The sequence below is a fragment of the Sebastes fasciatus genome, chromosome 3 (assembly GCF_043250625.1).
Source record: "Sebastes fasciatus isolate fSebFas1 chromosome 3, fSebFas1.pri, whole genome shotgun sequence".
NCBI lineage: Eukaryota > Metazoa > Chordata > Actinopteri > Perciformes > Sebastidae > Sebastes > Sebastes fasciatus.
Window position 1 is genome coordinate 35,723,435 of NC_133797.1, and position 21,420 is coordinate 35,744,854.

Sequence of the window (21,420 nt, forward strand, 5' to 3'; positions counted from 1 at the left end):
GTTGGCCTATTGTATTTTCTACACATTTTTTACTGTTCAGATCATGATATAGATCCCTGGTTTTCCCTGCAGTAGCACTTAATCTGGGCCAATATTAAATATAAATATGACATTCTTTCCTTCTTTCTATCTTCTCCTCCTGAAGCTCTTTGCACACAAACCCCCTCTCACACCAGGCGCCACAGTGTGTTTGCTGAATTCCTGGACTCCCTGATGTTTTGCAGTGCTAAAGAACAAGGCTAAAGAAGAAGCCAAAATACAGTATCTATTCCTACAGTTTATAATTAAATCCCCAAACGCACAAATCCACACACACACCGGTGCAGGTACTGAATTGATTGCACGGACACAAGCTAACTTTTATTGAGTTTTCTGCAATCCACACCACAGAGCAAAGACCCCAGAGTTGAACAGCCGAGCCACTGCCCCTGTCTGCTGGCTCATTACAGTGAAAAAAGACTCTGCCAAGACTTTGGCTATTAAATAACTTTTCGGGAACACACCTTGTGAGGTTCTTTTAATTATTAAGCACCTGACAGATGGCCTGCGTCTGATAAGCCAATTTATTCTGGCTTTTGGTGTTTGCAACATGACCGAATGAACTGTCGGGTCTTCTCTTTTTTCTACCTGTTACCGGGCTGGAGAAAAGGTTGTAAACAGTGCAGTCATCTTCCAGCCGATGTGACAGCCGTGACAGACCCATCGTCCTCTCCTGACCTTGTGGATGTCACTCACAGCACATGCGTGCGTGGCTAATGAACCAGCGTCTGTAATGAACACATCTCTGCAGAGTCCGTGTGTGTGTGTGTGTGTGTGTGTGTGTGTGTGTGTGTGTATACCTGGGAGCTCAATTTTCTCCAGCTGTGCAAAAGCAAGCAGGAGAGTTTGTTCAAAGAGCTTTAACAACTGAGTTCAGTCTGTCTCATGCTGTGCTTTTCTCTAAATGGTCCATTTATACAATATGAACCATGAAACGGTAATTATGGTCTTCTTGAATCGCGTTTCTAAGAGCCTTGGGTTGTTGTTAAGATATTCATGTGTGAAGAGCATTTACTTTAACAACTGAACATTACACATGCCCTTGCAGGTGTTATGGATTTAAATCATACTTACTCCTCTCTGTTTGTTCACATGAGTATGTGTTAGTGAGTGTGTGTCTGTATTGGGTCAAAAGCATTGGGTTTAATTTGCAGCAGGGGGCTCATAAAAGCCTTCTTGCCACAGCGGGAGTTAAGGATGCTGTTATTTAGTGGGGGCCACATACTGGGTGTCGTCATCAGCATCTGGGCTATATTTTCTCACATGTTAGTAATGGCACATTAACTTTAGTTCAAACACAAGATTCCTAAGATTTTTTAGGTCACTTTTTTACAACAACTCCCTTTTGAGTTTTTGAAACAGGCTATTTTGTGAACATGTGTGCCAACGACAACATCAACAAGCATGACTATGCATATGGGATTACTTAATTTACCGTGTCACTTCTCGCGTGTGTTTCCGTGACAAAATGTAGTTTAGAGTCCTCATCGGGGATTCCTCCTGGTGAAAGATCTCGCAGTGTGTCAGTCGCCGGTCAGTCATGTAGTGTGAAAACCACAATGACTTCAAGACTCCTGATTACAAGACAGTAAGTTGTGTAGTGTGAAGTTGAAGCTCCTGAACCAGTGAAGAGTTGCACAACAGACTTTACATATTGTCCATGAATATTGCAGGATCAAAAGCACCCAATGGTACTACTAGAACAGACTGTGATTGATGGCATTCATTTATACAAAGTCAGCCAAATAAAGCAACTTGGGCCCTGACCTGACAATGGTTAAAAAATGTCAGCTATTATCTCTAGCTCTGCTAGCAGACAGATGTGTTAACAGATACAACACGGCAAGGAAAACCCCCTGTGAGCTGTGGTGGCAACCTGCCCTCCCTCTCAGCACTCAGCAGCTTAGTGAAAGGCCAAGAGGAATCAGGGTGGTGATTTATACGCTAAATATAGTAACCTTGCCTAGCCCAACACCTCATGTCTGGTTAAATGATAGCTCCGTTTTGTTCTCTTCAAAGCCTCTGTTCACCTTAGTAACCACAGCTTTTACTCCTAGAGTTGTAGTCCACGACGAAGATATTCACTAGAAAGTAGACAGCAGCAAAGTGTGTGTTTGTGCCTGTGTGTCCGGGGGAGTAAAGCGATGGCTTTAGCTGTTGTGGATTGAGTCATTCCAGCTCTATGTTGCATGCCGCGATGCTTTAAACATTTCGATAAACACGCCTGTGTGTGTCCATCCATGAGTGGCACAGTTTTTCTAATACAATAGGGTTTAATGGGAGGAGGGAAATGTGATTAATTTGATGTAAAGTATAATTAAAAGTTGTGACGGTGACAGGATTTGGTGACACAGACTGCCTTGTGTGGTTCAACACATTGACAGGGGGCCATTAGTGCCATATGAAGGGGTTTGGACAATGACTCTTTGAAAATGAGTAACTGTAGCTGTGCATAGTAGGGAAATGTTTAACACCTGTACTAGATACTGTTACTGAAAATCAACAGGACTCCCAATCAACCAAAATAGATCACTAGCCTTTAAGTAATTGTTTTTAATGGCAATTCACCAACCAGTAGCTGCAGCTATTCATTTAGAGATTATCAAACAACCACACATCTTGCTGTTGCCAAGTTTGCTTGAATACGTATGTCTGCAGGGCTTATGGCCAAAATGATAATCACAATTATTTTGATCAATATTGAGATCACTTAAGATTATTATCATGATTATTCATTGATTTTTGGGACAAAATATTTTTGTTGCAATGCCACATTTTAAATAAACAGAGCGCTGCTTTCACTTCCATGTTGTGCTACGTTACAACTGTCAAAAATTCTAAAGGTTGTCCTTTACTTTATTATTGTCATCTATAGTGGTTATTTGCATAAAAACACACAATTGAAATGATTCGGAAATAAATGATTGTATTTTTATATAAATATTTGCTCCGATTAAAAAAATATCTATTATATTGCTGTGAAAACATATACTTCAAACAACTGGATTTTTTCTAAATTTCTCGCCAAAAACTGCATTTTACAAGATTACATTTGAATGCATCATGATAGCGTTATGATTTGCCATCGCCTAATACTTATTTTTATTGAGTAGAGCTTGAACGCACCATAACGTGCTCCATGCTGTCGGCAGATGAGCCGGTCACTGATTACTCTGAGCAGGATGCAGGGGAATAAATTACAATATAATAAATGTCTGATTAAGTTAGTTGGTCCAAGGTTGTTTTAAGGTTTTGCCTCACGGCGTATTCTGGACTTGCAGTTGTAACACATTGCAGCTTTATGTCTTCTTCCCTCACGCTGAAGAACTTCCACACCGACGACGTTGTTTTGTGTGTGTGTGACGTTACTGACTGTGCCGCTGTGTGCCGACATAAAGCCATCATGTGGTGGCTGCACATGTGTGACCAGCCAAAACTCGGATGTATGAATATGAAACTAGTGAAAATGGGCCGGCTTTCATCGGCTTCTGATTGAAGGTTCATTTCTAGCTGTTAGCTTAGGAAGCGCTTAATTTATGCAGCGGAGTTTAGCATTTTAAACGTCAATATTGCAATGTTCATTGATTTATGGGAAGCAAAAGTTGTGATCGCAATTAATATTCGATTAATTGTGCAGTCCTATATGTCTGTGTGTATAGCAGTGCAATTACACACACAGGTTAACCACAAAAGAGGGTGAGTCAAACACTGGTGCAGGGAGGAGCCTCCTGCCACCTCCCTTTCAAATGTCACCTCCCAGTGAGGGATGATGGGTAAAAGAGGGATGAGAGTATTAGCTGAGAGAATTCAGAGGGGAATTTAGTGGCGGTCAGTGTCTGACGCTGGATATTAAGGAAATAGTTCACCTTCAAGCGTCACTGTAACAACCTTTTTCTCAGTCCTGTAGGGAACAGATGGGTCAAAGAGATAAGTGAATGAAGGAAATGACAAAGATGAAGTGATGATCGGTGTGTCTCATTTCACACACTTTCTCTCTCTCTCTCTCGCTCTCACTCTCTGGCTGCAAATGTCACACCGGGTGGATCTCTTTTTACTCTGTGGGAGGCAGGCGGACTGTATTACTACCCAACCTCTTTGATGATTGCTACACTTGGGTCACTCAAAAGTCTTCCATGCAATAAAAACCCCAAAATAGAGCTGTCAGTGTTGTTCTGATTCTGAATAGCTGCTATTTAACTGCCTGAAGCTGATTGTGAGTGTGAAATACGACTTAAGAGTATAGACGGCAGTCTTTGTCTTGTCAGTTCAAGTGAAGAGAGAATAGCATCAGTTCAAAGACTGGGAAGCCGAAGTCTTTCTTGCACTGAAGTCTTTCTCCTGCCTTGAGAAAGCCAATTCCTCGGCCATGTACATGCGTAACCGGGTTTCTAATTGGCTTTTCACATGTATAGTGTGAAAGTGCATGACAAAGACTTCAGACGGGGAAACTGTTGCTGAGGCAGCAGAGCAGCACGATGAAAGGAAATATCATTACACAGAGCTTCACATGCTCATATTCAGAATAATTCCATGCAAAGTCCAACTAAAGATGAAACTAACACCAAGTAACCCCTAGAAGTCTAAAGAAGTTGGTTTCCACCACTGACCAGTTGAAGAAATTCAAACACGCAGCGGAAGGAGTCGGCGTATTGTATCCTTACTAATAAGCAACAATTGCTTCCAAAATAAGGGCAGGGATGGATAAGAAATCTGATTACCAATCTGCTGCATGTAAACAGCTGTATAATTACCAGGTTACTACAGTGCAGATACATGTGTTGCTGTGTAACCTTAGTTCTCAGAGGAACCTGGTTCATGGTGTGCATGTAAACCTGTCTTTTCTTTGTCCTGCTGCACCAAACCAGCCTGCACCAATGTGCCACGATAATGTGCAACACATTTAGCGTGCAATTAGAACGCCTTTCTTGATTTCCATGTGTCATTTGTACACCATGTATCCTGTATTGACTGCAATGTAAACGCATCCGTATATACAGTAAATGCTACATTAAGAGTTATTGACGTAGTATAAGTATAAAGACTTGGGTCCAACAAATACCAGACTTTTAACCAGGAGACCGGTGTTTGAGAGCGGTGTTTTGTTTTGTAAGTTACGTTAGTGACGTTTGTCACGTGTCTTTCAGTGACGTTCGTGACGTGTTTTCTATGGTTGTGTTACTTTGTGTCCGTACGTATCTAAGTGGTTTTATTGCCTAAACCTAACTGTGGACGGTTGCGTGCCGTTCAAATGAGCGGTGTGCAAATTACATGCAAAAGGGCTAAAGTGTGTATTCATGACATGTCTGTGTAAGGTTGTGCTATTTATACGCCTTCCTGTGAGACCGGTTTGACCAAACATATCATTTTGTGTACCTACACCTATAGTTTACCTAGAGCCAGCACGCACAGTCTGGTTTTTTTCAGTGTACCCTGCCCTGTTCCGTCTGGAGTTTCACTTTGTTATACAAGATTTCTATTTCTTATCAGCACGGCCTTGATGTTTACTCTGCATTCTGCGATTAGATAGAGTTCTTGATTGGGTTATTGTAATTGCATGATGGGTGGTGGGAGGGATCAAATGGAGGGAGAAGCAGGGAAGAGCTGACCACTTGGACTTGTATTTTGCCATCAGAGGCTCCTTGTTCACAGCTTTAGTTGCTCTGATCAGGGGGTTATTTCAGAGAAGAGCACAGGTCTTCCTCTGTGTCTGCAGCTCCAAAACATCCTCTATCTGGACTCCATAATGTACCACACATAAGAGTTTATTACACTATTTGTAGGTCGCTTGTAATGCACTGTTTGTTTTTATGTTGCTCACTTGTATTGCACTTTAACTTCAAAAGTAATTTAAAAAAAGAGTATATGCTGGTTGGTTATACAACATACAACACACCAGTTGAAAACAGATGTAGAATATTCGAACACATTCAATCATTTTGTTTGCAGAGTTTGCAGAATGTTGTTCGTTAGTTTAGTTTTCAAGTCTCTTCAGTTCCCAGAATGCATTATGCATTTTGTGTGCATGTCTGATGTTGTTCTGTCCTAAATGTGTTATACTGCATCAGTGTGTATTAGCTTCACAGCCCATATGGTATTGCCATTTCCCGCCAATTATGCCTGTTAACTATGTTAACTCACTATAATAATGAATGTGCTATTTGCGAGCACACGACAGGCTAACTGTTGTTATAGAAATCATTCCAAGATAAGTGAATTCATGTATTTATGTAGTACTAGTAGTGACCAGTTTTAAAATTCATTGTGATGAGAATCTGCATGTTAAATTTGTTCTTGTAATGTGTCTAACAACATCCAGTCTAAACTGCCAATATATTACATGCATAATACAAACCAAGAACCCTCCCAGTTTAGCCTGCAGGCGTCTGTTAATGGTGACAGGCCGACCAGATGCAAGATGCACAGTGCAATAACGTATTCTGGTTTACAGGATGTTTTACTTTTAAGGTGAGACACTATAGGCAAAATCATTGTTTTTCTGCAGTGGTAAATTTTGAGAGTTTGGGCTATTATGCTTCCATAACATGTCTTCTTTCAGACTAGTGGATAGAAAACATCCAAAATACACATTTAGGTGTTTAATTTACTATACTTTGTCTATTTGCGCCTGTAGATTTCTCCTAAATTCACCAGAAGTTAGCATTGCATAATGCTGCATTCACATATTTAAACATTAAATTTCAGAAAACTTGTAATACAAAATATAATTGTCTTAATGTAAGTAATCAACTGGGGAATTTTCATGGTGATATTTATTAGTTAAATTTTTTACTCTATTCACATAGTGTCTTCAAAATGTATGGGATTTTAAAAACATATCTTTAATAGCTGTTTTCTCAAAATGAGTTTCTTTTCATACTCTGAGCCAGAAATCTCCACTTCAGTAGCTCTTACATCCACCACACTTTACAGTTTCAATCCTTGCTATATTTTGAAGGTTTTTACAGAGGGGTTTATTCATATATCATTCACAGTCTGATTTATAGAACATTTTATTCATAAGAAACATGGCAAAAATGGATTTCTTTATAGCGGCTGACGGTATTTTCTGATTTATGGAGTGATACAAAGAGATATCTAAAATTCCCTCTGTAGAAACCTTTGAATATAATATGTCAACAAAATGAAATAAGATTTTTGTACCTGTCTTCATCCAATGTTCAGATTTCTGTTGCGGATATATATGCAAATTATCACATATTTGAAGAAAATGCCTCATTAGCGTATTTAAACATAACATTTCAGAAAAATTTTAATACAGAAAATATTGTCTGTAGTTTCATGGTGATATCTATTAATTAAAAACGTTACCCTATATTCACCTGAAGTGAAATTGAGTTAAGTGTAGTTGCGGCATTAAGCTATCTGTTTTTCTTTATTGAAATATTCAAAATATTAATATGCAATGCCTCTGCATGCTGCTGACATGTTGCATGCAACGTGAAGTTGCAATTTACATGACAGTGTTTTTAAAATGAAATCCTGATTTATTAATCACTGGGCTTTATAATGTTCTTAAAATCATCACAGGATCCAGTATCCAACTCGGTATTTTTTTAATTTAAATGTATGTATGTTCTATTAGACAACCAGACGACATTTTCATTATTTCTCTGATTGTGACTGCAGGATGGAGGGTGACCCTAGTCTTTGACAACCTCCACCTCTGCCCTCCCCTCCCGCCCTTCTGCTGCTCAGCTTCTCCCTGCCAGGCTGTTCATTAACAGGGGCTGGTTGGCGTCCTGTTTGCTAATTAAACTGGATTGGAGAGGCTGGCTAATTAGCCGTCATCACTGTGCTGACCCCCCCGTGCTTCTGTTTTCATCCCTATATCTCCTGGTTGCCTCCAGTCTTTTGATCAGCCTTCTGCCCTGTGTCTGTTTTTGATCTGTGGCTTCACATGCAAATCAGATGCTGGGATGAGTACAGGGCAAATGCTATGTATAATAAATGTAGGGATTAGTTAAAGGAAAGCCCTCTCTGAGGTTATTGAAAAATAATGCACAACTCTGATGTTACTATGACAGGTGACTGGTATTGATATTTTAAGTTTCAGGGCAACTATTCATTATTTGCTGGATTCATTATCATGGACTGGCTATTAACACCACCCACAAGAAAACACAAAGAAAAATAGTCTACTGTACAACATGATGTTAAATAGCTCCTTGTCTGTGCATGTGACATCTGTGCAATCCTATTGGCTCTCGTATTACCCGTAGCTGCAGGGCAACCCCCTTGCTGCGTCATCCATTCAACATGTTACACCCCCTTGGCTTTGTTTAGCCATTACGGCCTTCTTGTGTTGAGTCTAGTGATTGACTTCATTGCTTTTGGCGTATCACTCTGCTTCCCCTGCTGTTCTGCTAGTGCAGCGCCACCCAGTCTGTCTTGAATTTCCCATTAAGACCCAATTAGGCCGTAATAGGGGCTAGAAGCCACAGGGGTAAACCCAGCCGTCCCACAGCTCGCAGAAATGACGTGTTAATGGACAACCGAGTGTGCTCAGTGATGTGTAGTCGAGTACATTCATTTATAGGTTTCATTTTCTGCACATTACAGCTTGTCCTAGTGAATCTTTAAATGGCACCTTGCAAATTAGTCAGAACTGTGACACTTTACACCTACCAGGCTGGATGTAGACGTTAATTCATTTTGAGAGGTTAGCTACAAGTGGCAGAGAATCGGAAAAATATTCAGTTACTAGTAGGGCTGACTCAAATGCATTGAAGCTTCGACCGTTTCCATGGTAATCGATCTCCAAATCAGCATTCAAATGCTTCGTTTTTTGCTTTTTATATATATATATATAGTATATATATATATATATATACTGTATATATGTATGTATGTATGTATGTAATAATAATGTATAAATCCCAAAATAGCCCATGAAATAAAGAATAATTCCACAACATTGTTCATAATAATATTCAACATTAATTACTAGTAGTTATTCTCAGACGGATATCACTGTTTTTTTGTGTGTAGAGGTGCGTGTGTGTGCATAGGTGGCTATAGGTATGGCAATATTGGTCAAATGGTTCAATTCAAGGTCTCCAGGGGATGAATCCTAATGACATTGGTCATTGATCAATGGACATTGATCCCCTGATTTTCCCTCTAGGGCCACCATGAGGTTCATATTTGTGGTTTTGAGTGAAATGTCTCAACGATTATTGGATAGATTTCCATAAAAACTGGTGCTAAGGTTGAACGTTATGTTAAAATTTTCCAACCGGCCATCGTCAGCCCAACAACCAGCGATTGCAGATATATTCGGTTAGGTGTGTGCGGAGGCAGACCATTTAATTAGCAAATTATAATGACATCACCCCAAAAAATCGCCTAAAAAAACAACCGGTGATGTACTCAGCAAATCGCCAATATTTTCGTCCAATCCTTGACGCAGCTCTCACTTATACACACATTCAAGTCTACTTCAGGATGACTTGTAATAACTTAAAGTGGTCCTCTGACTTTTCATGGCATCATCAGGTCAAAATTGAAATTGTCCAGTATTGGTTTATGACCAAATACCTGCAAAACTATAATGACACTCCCATCAGCCTCAGCTGTACTTTGTGTTTGGTGCTAATTAGCAAATATTAACATGCTAACACTTTAAACTAAGATGGTGAACATGGTAAACATTATACCTGCTCAACATCAGCAAGATAGCATTGTCGTTGTGAGCATGTTTGCATGCTGACATTAGCATTTATTATTTATTATTAAGTACAGTTTCACAGAGACAGCAGGGCTGCAGACTCTTAGTCTTGTTTGACTGTCGGTCAGATAGAAGACATTTGTGTTGCTAGTTTTTGATATTTTATAGAATTAATCCACTAATTAAAAAATCAATATATAATTTAATCAGTGATAAAAATGACTGTAGATACAACACAAACAGGAACCGATCTTGAGACTTCCACACTCTTACAAACATACTATCATTTGGCCAATTCAGGAGGGCAAGTGTCAGTTTTCTCTGTTCAGAGAACTGGATGTTTTTACTGATTCACCACCATCACCTTGGTCGGCTTGTTATCATTCTGTCTTTTTGCCGTGAGTATTTACTTTCCATTATCTGGGAACATTTAAGCCATGTTTCACCCATCAAAAGCTGATGTGACGGTTGATAAAAACACATGATCCATCTGCAGCTGAATGTGGCTCTTAGTCGCCATCGCTCATTCATGTAGATGGAGGAAACAAAGCGAGGGGGGCAAAAGGATAATCCTTCAGGATCAGCTGTGTGTGGGTGGACATGAGTAAGTGCAGCTGGCTCAGCTTCTCTCTCACTCTCTCTCTCTCTCTCTCTCTCTCTGTGTGTATCTTTCTATCTCTCTACTGTCTGTCTATCTACCTCTCTTGTTTTCTCGTCCTTAGCTCACACACTGACTGCTGCTCTGTGCACAGCGTGGTCGGGGCTGCTAATTGGACAATGTGCACTGGATGTGATTGTGTAATTTGCCCCATCTCTCCATGAAAATGATAATTTGACAAAATGACAAAATATGTTGGCCATTGTCATTGTAGCTGACACTTTTTGACAGAATACAAGTTACAGTATGATTTGGACATTCATTCTGCACAAGGGTTACCAACCCGCTGCAGGCAGGAGAGTTTTTCAGACAAGCTAGATCCTGCACACATGTTGTGTTTTGCACCCCATGTCAGTCATGACATACCTGATTGGTTTGGATGTGGATGATTTTTTCTGCAGATTGCCTCAGCTGTGAGATGATACTTGCATGCAGCCACTGTGTGTTTACACTGTCATATGTGATGGAGGAGTTTGAGATGATGGACATCTCAGATAAGCCGGCCGTCAGCATCTAACTGCTCATGTCAGAAGTCTTCAGATAGACACGCTGAACAACTTGCTGATAGATTCTTACAATAGGAATCACGGACTCATCCAGAAAAGGAGAGCAGAAAATGTCCACTGAGTTAGTGAAATATTTACGTTTAATACTGTGAAGGTAACACTTTACTTTAGTCTTTCTTTTTATTTCTTTGTCCTATAAAGGTGTAAAGCCTCTGCGTGCTGACAGGCAGGGAAATGGCAGATTGCGAGTGAGATCTGAGGAGCCTGAATGAGGCTCTGTTGCATTAGACCAGAGGCCAGTGTCAAACTGACTGAAAAGGCAAACAGCAACATTGATCACTGTGGCGCCTCACCGTGTGATACTGTCAGCTCTCACTGAGATCTACGCCACGCTGCTCCCCTTACTGATGATTTATTTCTCCTGGGTCAAGCTCGTTTCTCATTTGACACCGTATTTCTTAAGATACTGGGAGGGTGAAACTCTCCTGTTTCTAGACAATACAAAGTCAGGTGTACTTTCAAATAGATGCAGCGAAAAAACAACAGACTAGCCTGGATAATGTTCTCAATGCAAATCCACTTAAACAGATTCCAACTCTGGAAGAGATTTACGGTACAGCATAATTTGAGAATGAGCAGGAAAGCACTTGGAAAAGTGGCAGTCCTCCAGGTTTCAGAGGAGAGTGCTTCTATAAGCTGCAGGTTGAGTGCACGAGATGAATGAATGAATGTATGCATGTGACAGGGGACCCTACACTGTACCGTATAACCTAAGTGCTGCGGTTTCATTGTAATTGATCTGTACCATACCACTTACCTTCAAGCGGCACTTAAATATACCGTTAGAACAATAACATATACAATATGCTGCATGTTTGCATTGGCTTATATTCACTCTCTTTCATTTACTGCTCAGTGTACAAAAGAATAAAACAGGCTGATAACCGGTTCTGCTTGTTCAACACATCACATCAAAGAGCATTCTGCTTTACTTAACACCCACAGGTATTTACTTAAGGTAGAGTTAACACCCAGTGCCATTTGTTTAGTTTGACACCACGTGTTATTGAATTGTAAATGAGACGGTCAGGTGAAATGCACTCATGAATGTTACCGTTGATGCACCGTTTTGGAGCTGGATTGAATTGTTTGCAGAAATGGCGAATAGGAGGATTACTGAAGTTATTATCTTCAGTTAAAGGTGCAGTGTGTAGGATTTGGCGGCATCTACCGGTGAGGTTGCAGATTGCAACCAACTGAAACTTCTCCCGTGTGCCAAGCGTTAGAGCTGCACGATTATGGCCAAAAGTGATATTCCCGATTATTTTTATCAATATTGAGATCTGCTGTCACTTTCACATTCCTGCTAATTAACAAATTGTTGCATCAAAATAAGACTTAAAATAAGCTTCTGGACTGCAGCCGCATAGTTCAGGAAAGTTTTTCACAGGCTGGTTAATTAGGTTAATTAATCTCAACCACCGACGCACTTTCTGTCAGCTGAGTTGAATATCATCTCTGCCTGTTTTGACTTTATAGAAATATTACTTTTCCCCCCCTTATTTGAATATCCAAATTATCCAAATTTCGAATGGATGCTGGCTCAACCAGCAGTGATGAGCACCTGATGAAAAGATGGACTCTGCGTTTACTTGAAAGTAGGGAAGGAAGCTGCCCATGCAAATTCCTGAGAATAACAAATGCAAACGAAACACAAGAGATTTGTTGTTTTATTAGAGCTGTCTTACAATACAAGTCCAGTGTTAGTATACTATACTACTAGGTTTATCAGCATGTTTTATAATTGTATTAATGTTGGTAATGTTGTGGCAAGAACATTTTAATAGATGAAGCATATCTGTGCATATGTGATGATGGTCTGATATGTACTCTACGTGCATTAATTGCATCACCCTCCTTCAATGTCATAGATTAAATTTATGATGAAAAATTAAATGTATTATCATGCACCATTATCCAAAACCTCTGCTCTTACACTCGGGGCGCTTGAGCAACTATATCCTGGAGATTTAAATTATGTAAGTTATCAAACGTATTTGATGATTTGATCCTGCATGTAGGAAAACAAGACATGATTCAGCCTCTTGCAGCCAGCAGCTCCTTTACTATCCAATTACACACACTCATGCGCAGTGCACTCTGCATTAAAGCCTAATGTTTTTCACACGGACTGTTATAGTATTTGATAGAGAGCCTGGAGCAATGAGCTGCAGTAATAGTGAGGCCAATAATGAATGAAAAGCTCCAATAGCTTTGATGACTATTTACACGTGTGTGCACAATCCATTAACTGAATGGCCAAAAGGACAACAATACATGAGACAGGCAACGCCTCTATTATTTGTACAACGCACGCATTCTCATATATTGCAGTTTATGACAGTCGCTACGGAGTAATGAAAATCAAGAAGCAGTGTCTTTTTCAGTCTCTTAATAAGTTTTTAGTTGTTTTTTAATGGTGGTAATGTGGAATATGTCTTGTATTGAGTGCTCTTACATAAGTATAAATTTAAAATTAATCAGGTAATTGCTATAGTTAATATCCTTTAAGGCCATTAAACAACTCCATTCTCACTCGCTGATGTTTTCAAGATCTTTATTTGTTCCCCCGAGGAGCAATGAAGATGGAGAGACAAACAACCCCAAAACAATGGTTTAATAAAAAGCTGTTACAGATTGATTGGCCAACACTTCAAGTTGTATAAGAAAAAAGAAAAGTAGCGGTGATTGCGGTCAGTTGGCAATCAGCGATGAATTGTCTGCTGAGTGACACACAATGGTGTCATGTGATGCAGCAGGTTGATTTCAACTTCCATTTTTTTCCTTCAATAACGTGTCTGAGTGACCGAGGATAAAGGAGCCCAGTGGCGGCTCTAGACTATTTCAAATGTGGGGGAGGCTGGGGCCACATGTGATTTTAGGGGTACCAAAAGTACTAAGCACAACTATTACATACCTCAGGTACCTCAAGTTTTTTTCCAACTTGTGCAGAACATTGCATGTCCAGGGATGTACCGAATTTTCTTTCTCGCATGTTACCTTCCTTTTGTTTCAATTTCATACATTTCCTTTGTTCTCCAGTATGACGGCTTTCCAAATGTAAAATGCATGAAATAACTCAAACTAACAGAACACATGTAAAACTTAGCACTAGCTCAAAAAAACAACATTTATGTTCATATCTGTCTATATTTTGTCAACAACGTCTGCAGAACAGAAAGTCAGACTGTCAAAACCTCTTTTTAAAACCATATTTGTTTGTTAGTGGTGTCATCAGTAGGCCGCAGACAACGTTCCAGCGTGGAGAAACACCTCAAGGCGATTTGGATCATTTAAACTGTTATTGCAGTCTGCTTTCCAACTTTGAATCAATACATTGTAATGAATCAGTGTTGTTTAAGCTCCTAGTGCCCGGTGTTTTAAGTAACATAAAGAGCTGTAACTAACTGACAGATGGTAATCGGTTTGCCTTTTCACTCCTGTCATCATTTCAGGCTGTTTGTGACCTTTTTTGGCTGGACCGCAGAGGGCCATTCCTACAAATGCAAAAGTGTGTCACTGAGTGAGTGACTGACTGAGTGATGAAGTTACACGATTAGTCGGCTGAGTGTTGGAGTTTCCTCATTGGCTGTTGCTCTTTCAAAATGAAAAGGGGGGGAACAGTCTGTTATGCAAATAAGCCGGTTCAGCGCGACGTGTCCGGCTCACAAAACTTCTTCAATCTAGTTCTGAAATGAAACGAGATTCACCAGTGGCATCGCCTATTTCTCGCTTAAAATATCTTAGAAGTAGATTTTGGTGGATTGTTTAGAAGGATTAACTGAAAGCTTGAAACGGCAAGCAGAAAACCAGGAACCAATCACGTGCATTCCACGAGAGGGTACGTCACCGCTTGAACGGCCAGTTGAGTGGAGCACCGCGTACCCTATTGTCCTCGCCGGACCTGGTGGACATGTACCTCTAGATTTAACATTATAGACATGACCACTGACTATTTATATAACAATTTAGCCACAAATTCACAGACTGACCATACATGGTCCAGCCATATACTCGGTTTTGACTGAGTCTTGTTGTCTTTTGTTTTTTTCCAGGATCCCAGAACGAAGCACAAGTTCAAGATCCACACCTATGGGAGCCCCACCTTCTGTGACCACTGTGGCTCCCTGCTGTACGGCCTCATCCACCAGGGCATGAAGTGCGACTGTGAGTACTCACTCAGTGGTTGAGAGGTTTAAAATGTAACATTTGTATCATATAAAATTAACAAGTGGCAGGTTATAATGTCACTTCTGTGTATGTAACACTAAAGGAGGGGAAATGAATCCTGCTCTGTTCTGATGTACAGGTCAATGAGGCATAAGTGTGGCATACATAGGAAAATAATGGTTTGCTATAAGTGGCTCTACACATTGTGTTCTATTTTAGCGCCACTTTATCAGCATCAGTCTCCTGAAAAAAACTATTGTTCCTCTTCACTGAATATTATAGGCCTTTGTATGTACTCCTCCTCCTTGACTTTCACTCATTAAAGTCACACATCGTCTATTTTCAGTCTGCAGCTATGTTGAAAAGCTTTACCGAGTCTTTATTAATATCCCTCCCTCACTCGTCTTCCCTTTAATCTCGTGTTAGTGGATTAGTCTGAATGCCTTAATGAGCTCCTAAATACATTATCCTCCACCTGCCACCAGTTATGCCTAATGATTGCTCCAGGGTGTACATAAATAGAGACGTGGGGCGGCACATTGTTTTGGCACATCCATTGCACCTCTAATCACACCACAATAAGATCACACTAGTATTTTTAAGCACTGGTGAGCCGCAGGACTGTTACAGTGAGGCACAAATAATAAATAGGCAGCGGGATATCCATTTTTCATTATTCGTTTACCTACTGACTTGGCGGCATGATGATGTAATCCACCGGTAACTGTTCCCAAATTCATGACACGGTGATTCAGCCGGCTGACACACATGCCATGTATGCATGACATCACGGAGCTGAATCTGGGTCATACTTTTGTTATCTCCTCTTTCACACAGCTTTCTGAAAAAAAACGTCCTTTAATATTGTGCCAAATATGTCTGATACATGGAAGGAAATTGAAATATGTCCTATATATATACAGTAGATAAGGTAAATCTAGAGGGCATTTTTAAAGCAGCTTATTGTATTTAAGCATTAAGCCATAAGAGGCTGCACATATTGCTTTTATAATATGGTGGTTTATTGAACACACTTTAACATTGTGAATCATCATAACTATAGATCATAGCTGTTTTATTTTAAAAAAAAAAAAGCATGTGAAAAATACACAAATACATGGAAACTTTACATAAATCATTTGTAGTCATTTACAACAGCATCAGTATTTGAGTCAATTCTCACAAAGCCCTGAGCCATTCAGTTTGGTTTGATTTGCATCAAGAGCATAAAGCTTATCTTTATCTATATTAAGCCCTCTTCTTCACTAATGTCTTCTATCTCCTCTCTCTGTCCCTCCAGCCTGCGATATGAATGTCCACAATCAGTGTGTTATGAACGTGCCCAGCCTGTGTGGAACCGATCACACCGAGAGGAGGGGGCGTCTTTTCATGAAGTGTGAGGTCACTGGTGAGAAGCTGTCGGTCACAGGTAGGTCTCGTCACTCGTAACCACTCTGGTAGCACACACCTTGAATTGAAAGGGGCTTAAAAAATTCACAGAGGACACAAAGAGCAGTCTCCTGGGCGAAAGTCCGGTGTTTCTTTTTGACCCATCCACCACCCCGACCTCCTCCTACGTATTTGTGATACGTCAAAAAACTGTAATCCGCGTCAAAATACCGTTGAAAGGTAATCCACAATGCTGTTTCATTGTTTGGGAATGTACTTTTTAGGAGACAGGGCTGATATAGCTTTATCCCTTTGAGACATTATACCTCGCCCTAACGGAAACAAACTAAAACTAAATATATAAAAACTAAATCTAAACCTTTCTGGCTGTGATAAGGGTGTAGGTGGTAGAGCAGACGCTATTGTTCTATTTCAATTGTGAGCCTGGATCAATTTCAACGCTTTGCCCTTTTTTGTCGATAAACTCTGACTGTCTAATTTCACACAGACATTTACTCTCTGTCCCCCTGCTGCCATTACACCTGACTTAAACCTTGCTCGTCATTAACTTTGCCTTAACCTTCCTTGTGATGCAGTGAATCCGTCTGCTAACTGCACGGCTGGCCTTGTGACTATCAGCCATCAGTATGCTGCACAGGTTATTCCCTTTTGGTGTGCAGAGATCGATAGAGCATCTCCTGCTAAACATTAAAAAAAAAACACAGTTACGACACACTTGGAAGGCAATCCCAATCCAAATATGTGCTCCTGCAGAGGTGTGTGGTCTGCTGCGTGGGCCTCGTGTTGTTACCCTTTTTAAACCGTCACGACTTGCTCTGTGTTGCTCTGGAGTTTCTGATGTAACCGAATCGTCTCTGCAAATTTAACGCTCGATATATTCATTTATACCTCATCAGAATCGCACAAAGACAGGATCTGAGCGCTCTGCTTAGAGAGCGAGGTCGTGGCTTTACAATCACCTGTCTCACCGTTATTCATTAGAAGGCTATTCTACGTGATCCATGCCACCCGTTTTAATTACTAATGCCTCCGGTTTCAAAGGCACACCTGGTCTTTGCCTACCGAGCTCAGAAAAAGGATGTAATGAGATGCTATTAATAGCATGTACTTAATGTGATGTAATCAATGGTGATGGAATATTTCAGAGACTTTTCACATCCTTTAGAAATCTTCTTACAGCCATTTATTAAGATTGTCTGAACAGCCAAAAAAGAGAAAGGCTATCTGAAAAAGACACATGTCATGTCTAATGTATACATTCATGTTTTGTCTCTGTGACACAATCTGCTCCCCCTTGTCAGTCTCTATAAAACAAGATGTTTCAGAGTTAACAAGGTTTTTGGCTTGATAAGACTTCCATGAAATTATTTGTTTTACCACTATCTGCTCCTCCCACACTTCATTAATGTTTTTATTTATTTATTTGTTTTCTATGTTTATTCATCTTTTGCATGCCTTGGCCGTTTTCCAAATACAAACAATGCATTTGACGAGATGTAGGCTTAAGTATTTAAGTTTATAAATCACAAATTATTATTATTATTAGACATCTCATAATTGTTGACTTTGCAGAAAGTATTGAATAATCCTCTCAGAGTGACGGCTGACCACGCTGCTGTGGTTAAGAGAGATTGAGATGTGTTCATGCGTAATCTGTCAAATGTGTCTGTTGTGACGTCCTTGGCTAAAAGTAGCACACAAATGAACAGTGTCTGTTTGGTGCTGCTGTGAGCGCAGAGTTGTCCGTTTCGAGAGGTTCCGAGAGCTGCCGCAGGATGCTGCATCACTGGAGCAGCTCTGTTATGAGCAGTGACTGGTTGCACTGGTTTATACTGTAATGAAGCAATGATGAAGCCCTAATAGAGGGCTCCAGGGATGACGTATTTGTATAGCCCAACCAGGAAGTTAGCATCGCCCTGGTTCCCTCGACAAACAACCAATGGGATTATTCCACACACTGCTCCTTTTGTGTTAACCACAGATATTATTTCAGCCCTCTAACTAAAAAACCCAGCCAAAAAACCCAGTGACTTCGAGGCGAAGGAACCTGAAGTGCTAAAATGCTAACTTATTTCTGGGTTTTAAGACTCATTCCTGCAGCACTCTATCTACATGCATGTAACAGGTTATACAGCTCTCTGTGCACAAACACAAATAGATTGAAACTTAATAAAACAGCATAGCTAATACTGATACACAGAAACATTGTAGTACAACAGTGTGTTTTTGCACCGGAGCCCATTTTGCCTTGTGATTGGAGGCAGGCTCTACAGTAAATCCCCTGGCTGTAATGGTGCATTAGCACATCTGCTAGAACAATAGTGACTGCGAGGAGCTGACACATAATCATTCAATTAGCTGGCTAACGGGGGTCAGCGCATCACCAGACCCTGGCACTGACTTATCCACTTATCAAATTATCAGCAGAAGGAACCGAGCGAATGTGGGCAGGGAAGTGGTGCAACACCTACACCCATGCCTGGCACAACACACACTTTAGGAAACATTGATTTGAGTAATGAACACAATCACCTATCCACTGACCACTAAAGTTTGCTCTCCATATTTGCAATTAGCATTTTTGCACACAGTTTATTCTAATGTTGTAATCACACTTGCTACACTAAAAAAAATGCAAAAAGTAAGCTCAAACGGTGGAGAAGATGGACACTTATAGGTACATAAAGCACTGATTGGTGATGACTAACATCTTGCATGATCTTGCCAAGTGTCCGGCAAGTTCGCTGTTCTCCGCTAGTTCAAGGACCGTCTGTATCCCACAAACACACTCACATAAACTAGTTTACTGTTCCAGAGAATGTGTTTCTTTTAGTTGCTGTAAATACTGTATATCTAGGTCTTACAATAGTTTATAAATATGCAGTCTCTAAAGTGTTTTTTTTATGGCTAAGTGTTGCAATACCTAAACACAGACAATAGTTTAAACACAAGACATATTGAGTGGGTCAAATAATGCACAAATATTTATTTGAGATTTCGGGCTGAGACCATGTGTTTTCCCTTCTCCATCTGGCGGTTCCTCGTATCATGCATTCATCTCCCACAGGCCAGTCATCTGCTTCAATGCATGTCCTGTGAAATCCAAGTGGGACAAAAACATACTGAAGAGCCCAACAAAACACGTGACGTTTATACTGAAGACTGCAAAACAGACTTTCTCAAAAAGCAACTATTTCTTTCCTGCTCCTGCCTCCCTTCCACATTTAACATTCAGTGTCTTCTGCTCTACAACAAATTCAAGAACTCATACTGTAATATCCTGCCGGATAAAATGGTTATATTAGCTCTGACCTCTTCACACAGTTCTGAGCTTTAGAGACATTCCAGTCCAATATTGCTTTCATTTACGCTGAACCGTGCACTGCCCCAGACTGCTCATGATAATAATGCATGAATGTGTATGTGTGTACACCAGGGGTGGGAAACCACTATTATCACCCGCAATATACCCGGGAGTTAGCATGGCCCTGGTTAACCTGACAAAAAGCCAATGGGATTTTTCCATTGGATTTTGTTAGAAAAAAGCTCTGTGGCAAACAAACATTTATGATACTTAAACGTTTTGTTCCATAAAATGATCTTCACAAATGAACACCACTTTTATGAGTTTATGAGAGAAGTAAAAAGCTAACGTTAGGCTATAAACAAACTGCACCACGGTCGCATGACTTCACGTCACCACAACTAAGCTAAAGGCGGACTAGTGGTAGGCGTGATGAAGTTTAGTAGTCTCATTTAGCCACTTGTTTGCAACCGCCTTTTCTAGGCCACATAAAAGATTCAAAATTCCCGAGTGGGATTTTATGTCGTAGAACAAGATGTTAAAATCTCTTAAGCTTGTGTTAACCACAGACTTTATTTCAGGCATTTACAGTAACCAAAAACTACGGCTGGCAATCGATTAAAATCTTTAATCGAGCTTAATCGCATGATTGTCCATACTGTAGATAATCGCAAATTAATCACACATTTTTTATCCGTTCAAAATTTATCTTAAATATTTGTCAAGTATTTAATACTCTAATCAATATGAGAGTGGGCAAATATGCTTGCTTTATGCAAATATATGTATTTATTATTAGAAATCAATTAACAACACAAAACAATGACAAATATTGTCCAGAAACTTATTTATAATTTAGCACAAGGTTGGAGCGTTATATAGCCTCCTACACGCCGAGCTAGTATGACATGTTTGGTACCAATGGATTCCTTAGGTTTTCTAGTTTCATATGATACCAGTACTTCACTCTAGCTTTAAATTTGAGCCCGCTACGACCTAAAAATTACAAGTTGCGTTAAAGAAATTAGTGGTGTTTAAATTAATTTGCATTAAGGTGTTATTATTGCGTTAACTTTGACAGCCCTAGCAAAAACCCATTCAGAAAATGCTTTGACTTTGAGACGAGGGAACTGGAAGTGCAAAAATGATGATTTGTTTCTGAGTTTTAGGACTCATTCCTGCACCGCTCTATAGTGCAGACTCTTGGCCTCTGTGGCACATAGTAGCCGATTCCTGATGCAGACAAAACAGCCATGTTATCATTTGCATTTGTTCTTCTGCTTGTGTGTGTGTGTGTGTGTGTGTGTGTGTGTGTGTGTGTGTGTGTGTGTGTAGGCGTGTGTATAGAACTGCTGTACCAGCACCATCAGCCCACTCAGGCCAGATTGTATCATAGATTACATTAGCTGCTGTAGACGCTTCACAGACAGCTGGCCAAACAGAATTGTGTTCCGTTGGTGAAGCAGGGAAGAGGTGCGGTGGATGGATGGCAGTGAGGAGGAAACTTTGCTTTCACTTTCAGATGTATCATTCCACAAACACAAGTGTAGGTGTGGATGCACTCACTGTGTATTTGTGCATGCAT

General features: G+C 40.2%; 1 protein-coding gene across 1 annotated transcript in view; it reads left to right on the plus strand.

The window, feature by feature from the left end:
• The window catches only part of prkcaa (protein kinase C, alpha, a), a 188,303-nt gene that overhangs the window by 85,540 nt on the left and 81,343 nt on the right, over positions 1 to 21,420 (plus strand). Inside the window, exons 4-5 of the mRNA XM_074630632.1 lie at positions 15,007 to 15,118; positions 16,422 to 16,550. Coding sequence (XP_074486733.1) covers positions 15,007 to 15,118; positions 16,422 to 16,550 — 241 coding nt within the window. The remainder of the gene's footprint in view (positions 1 to 15,006; positions 15,119 to 16,421; positions 16,551 to 21,420) is intronic.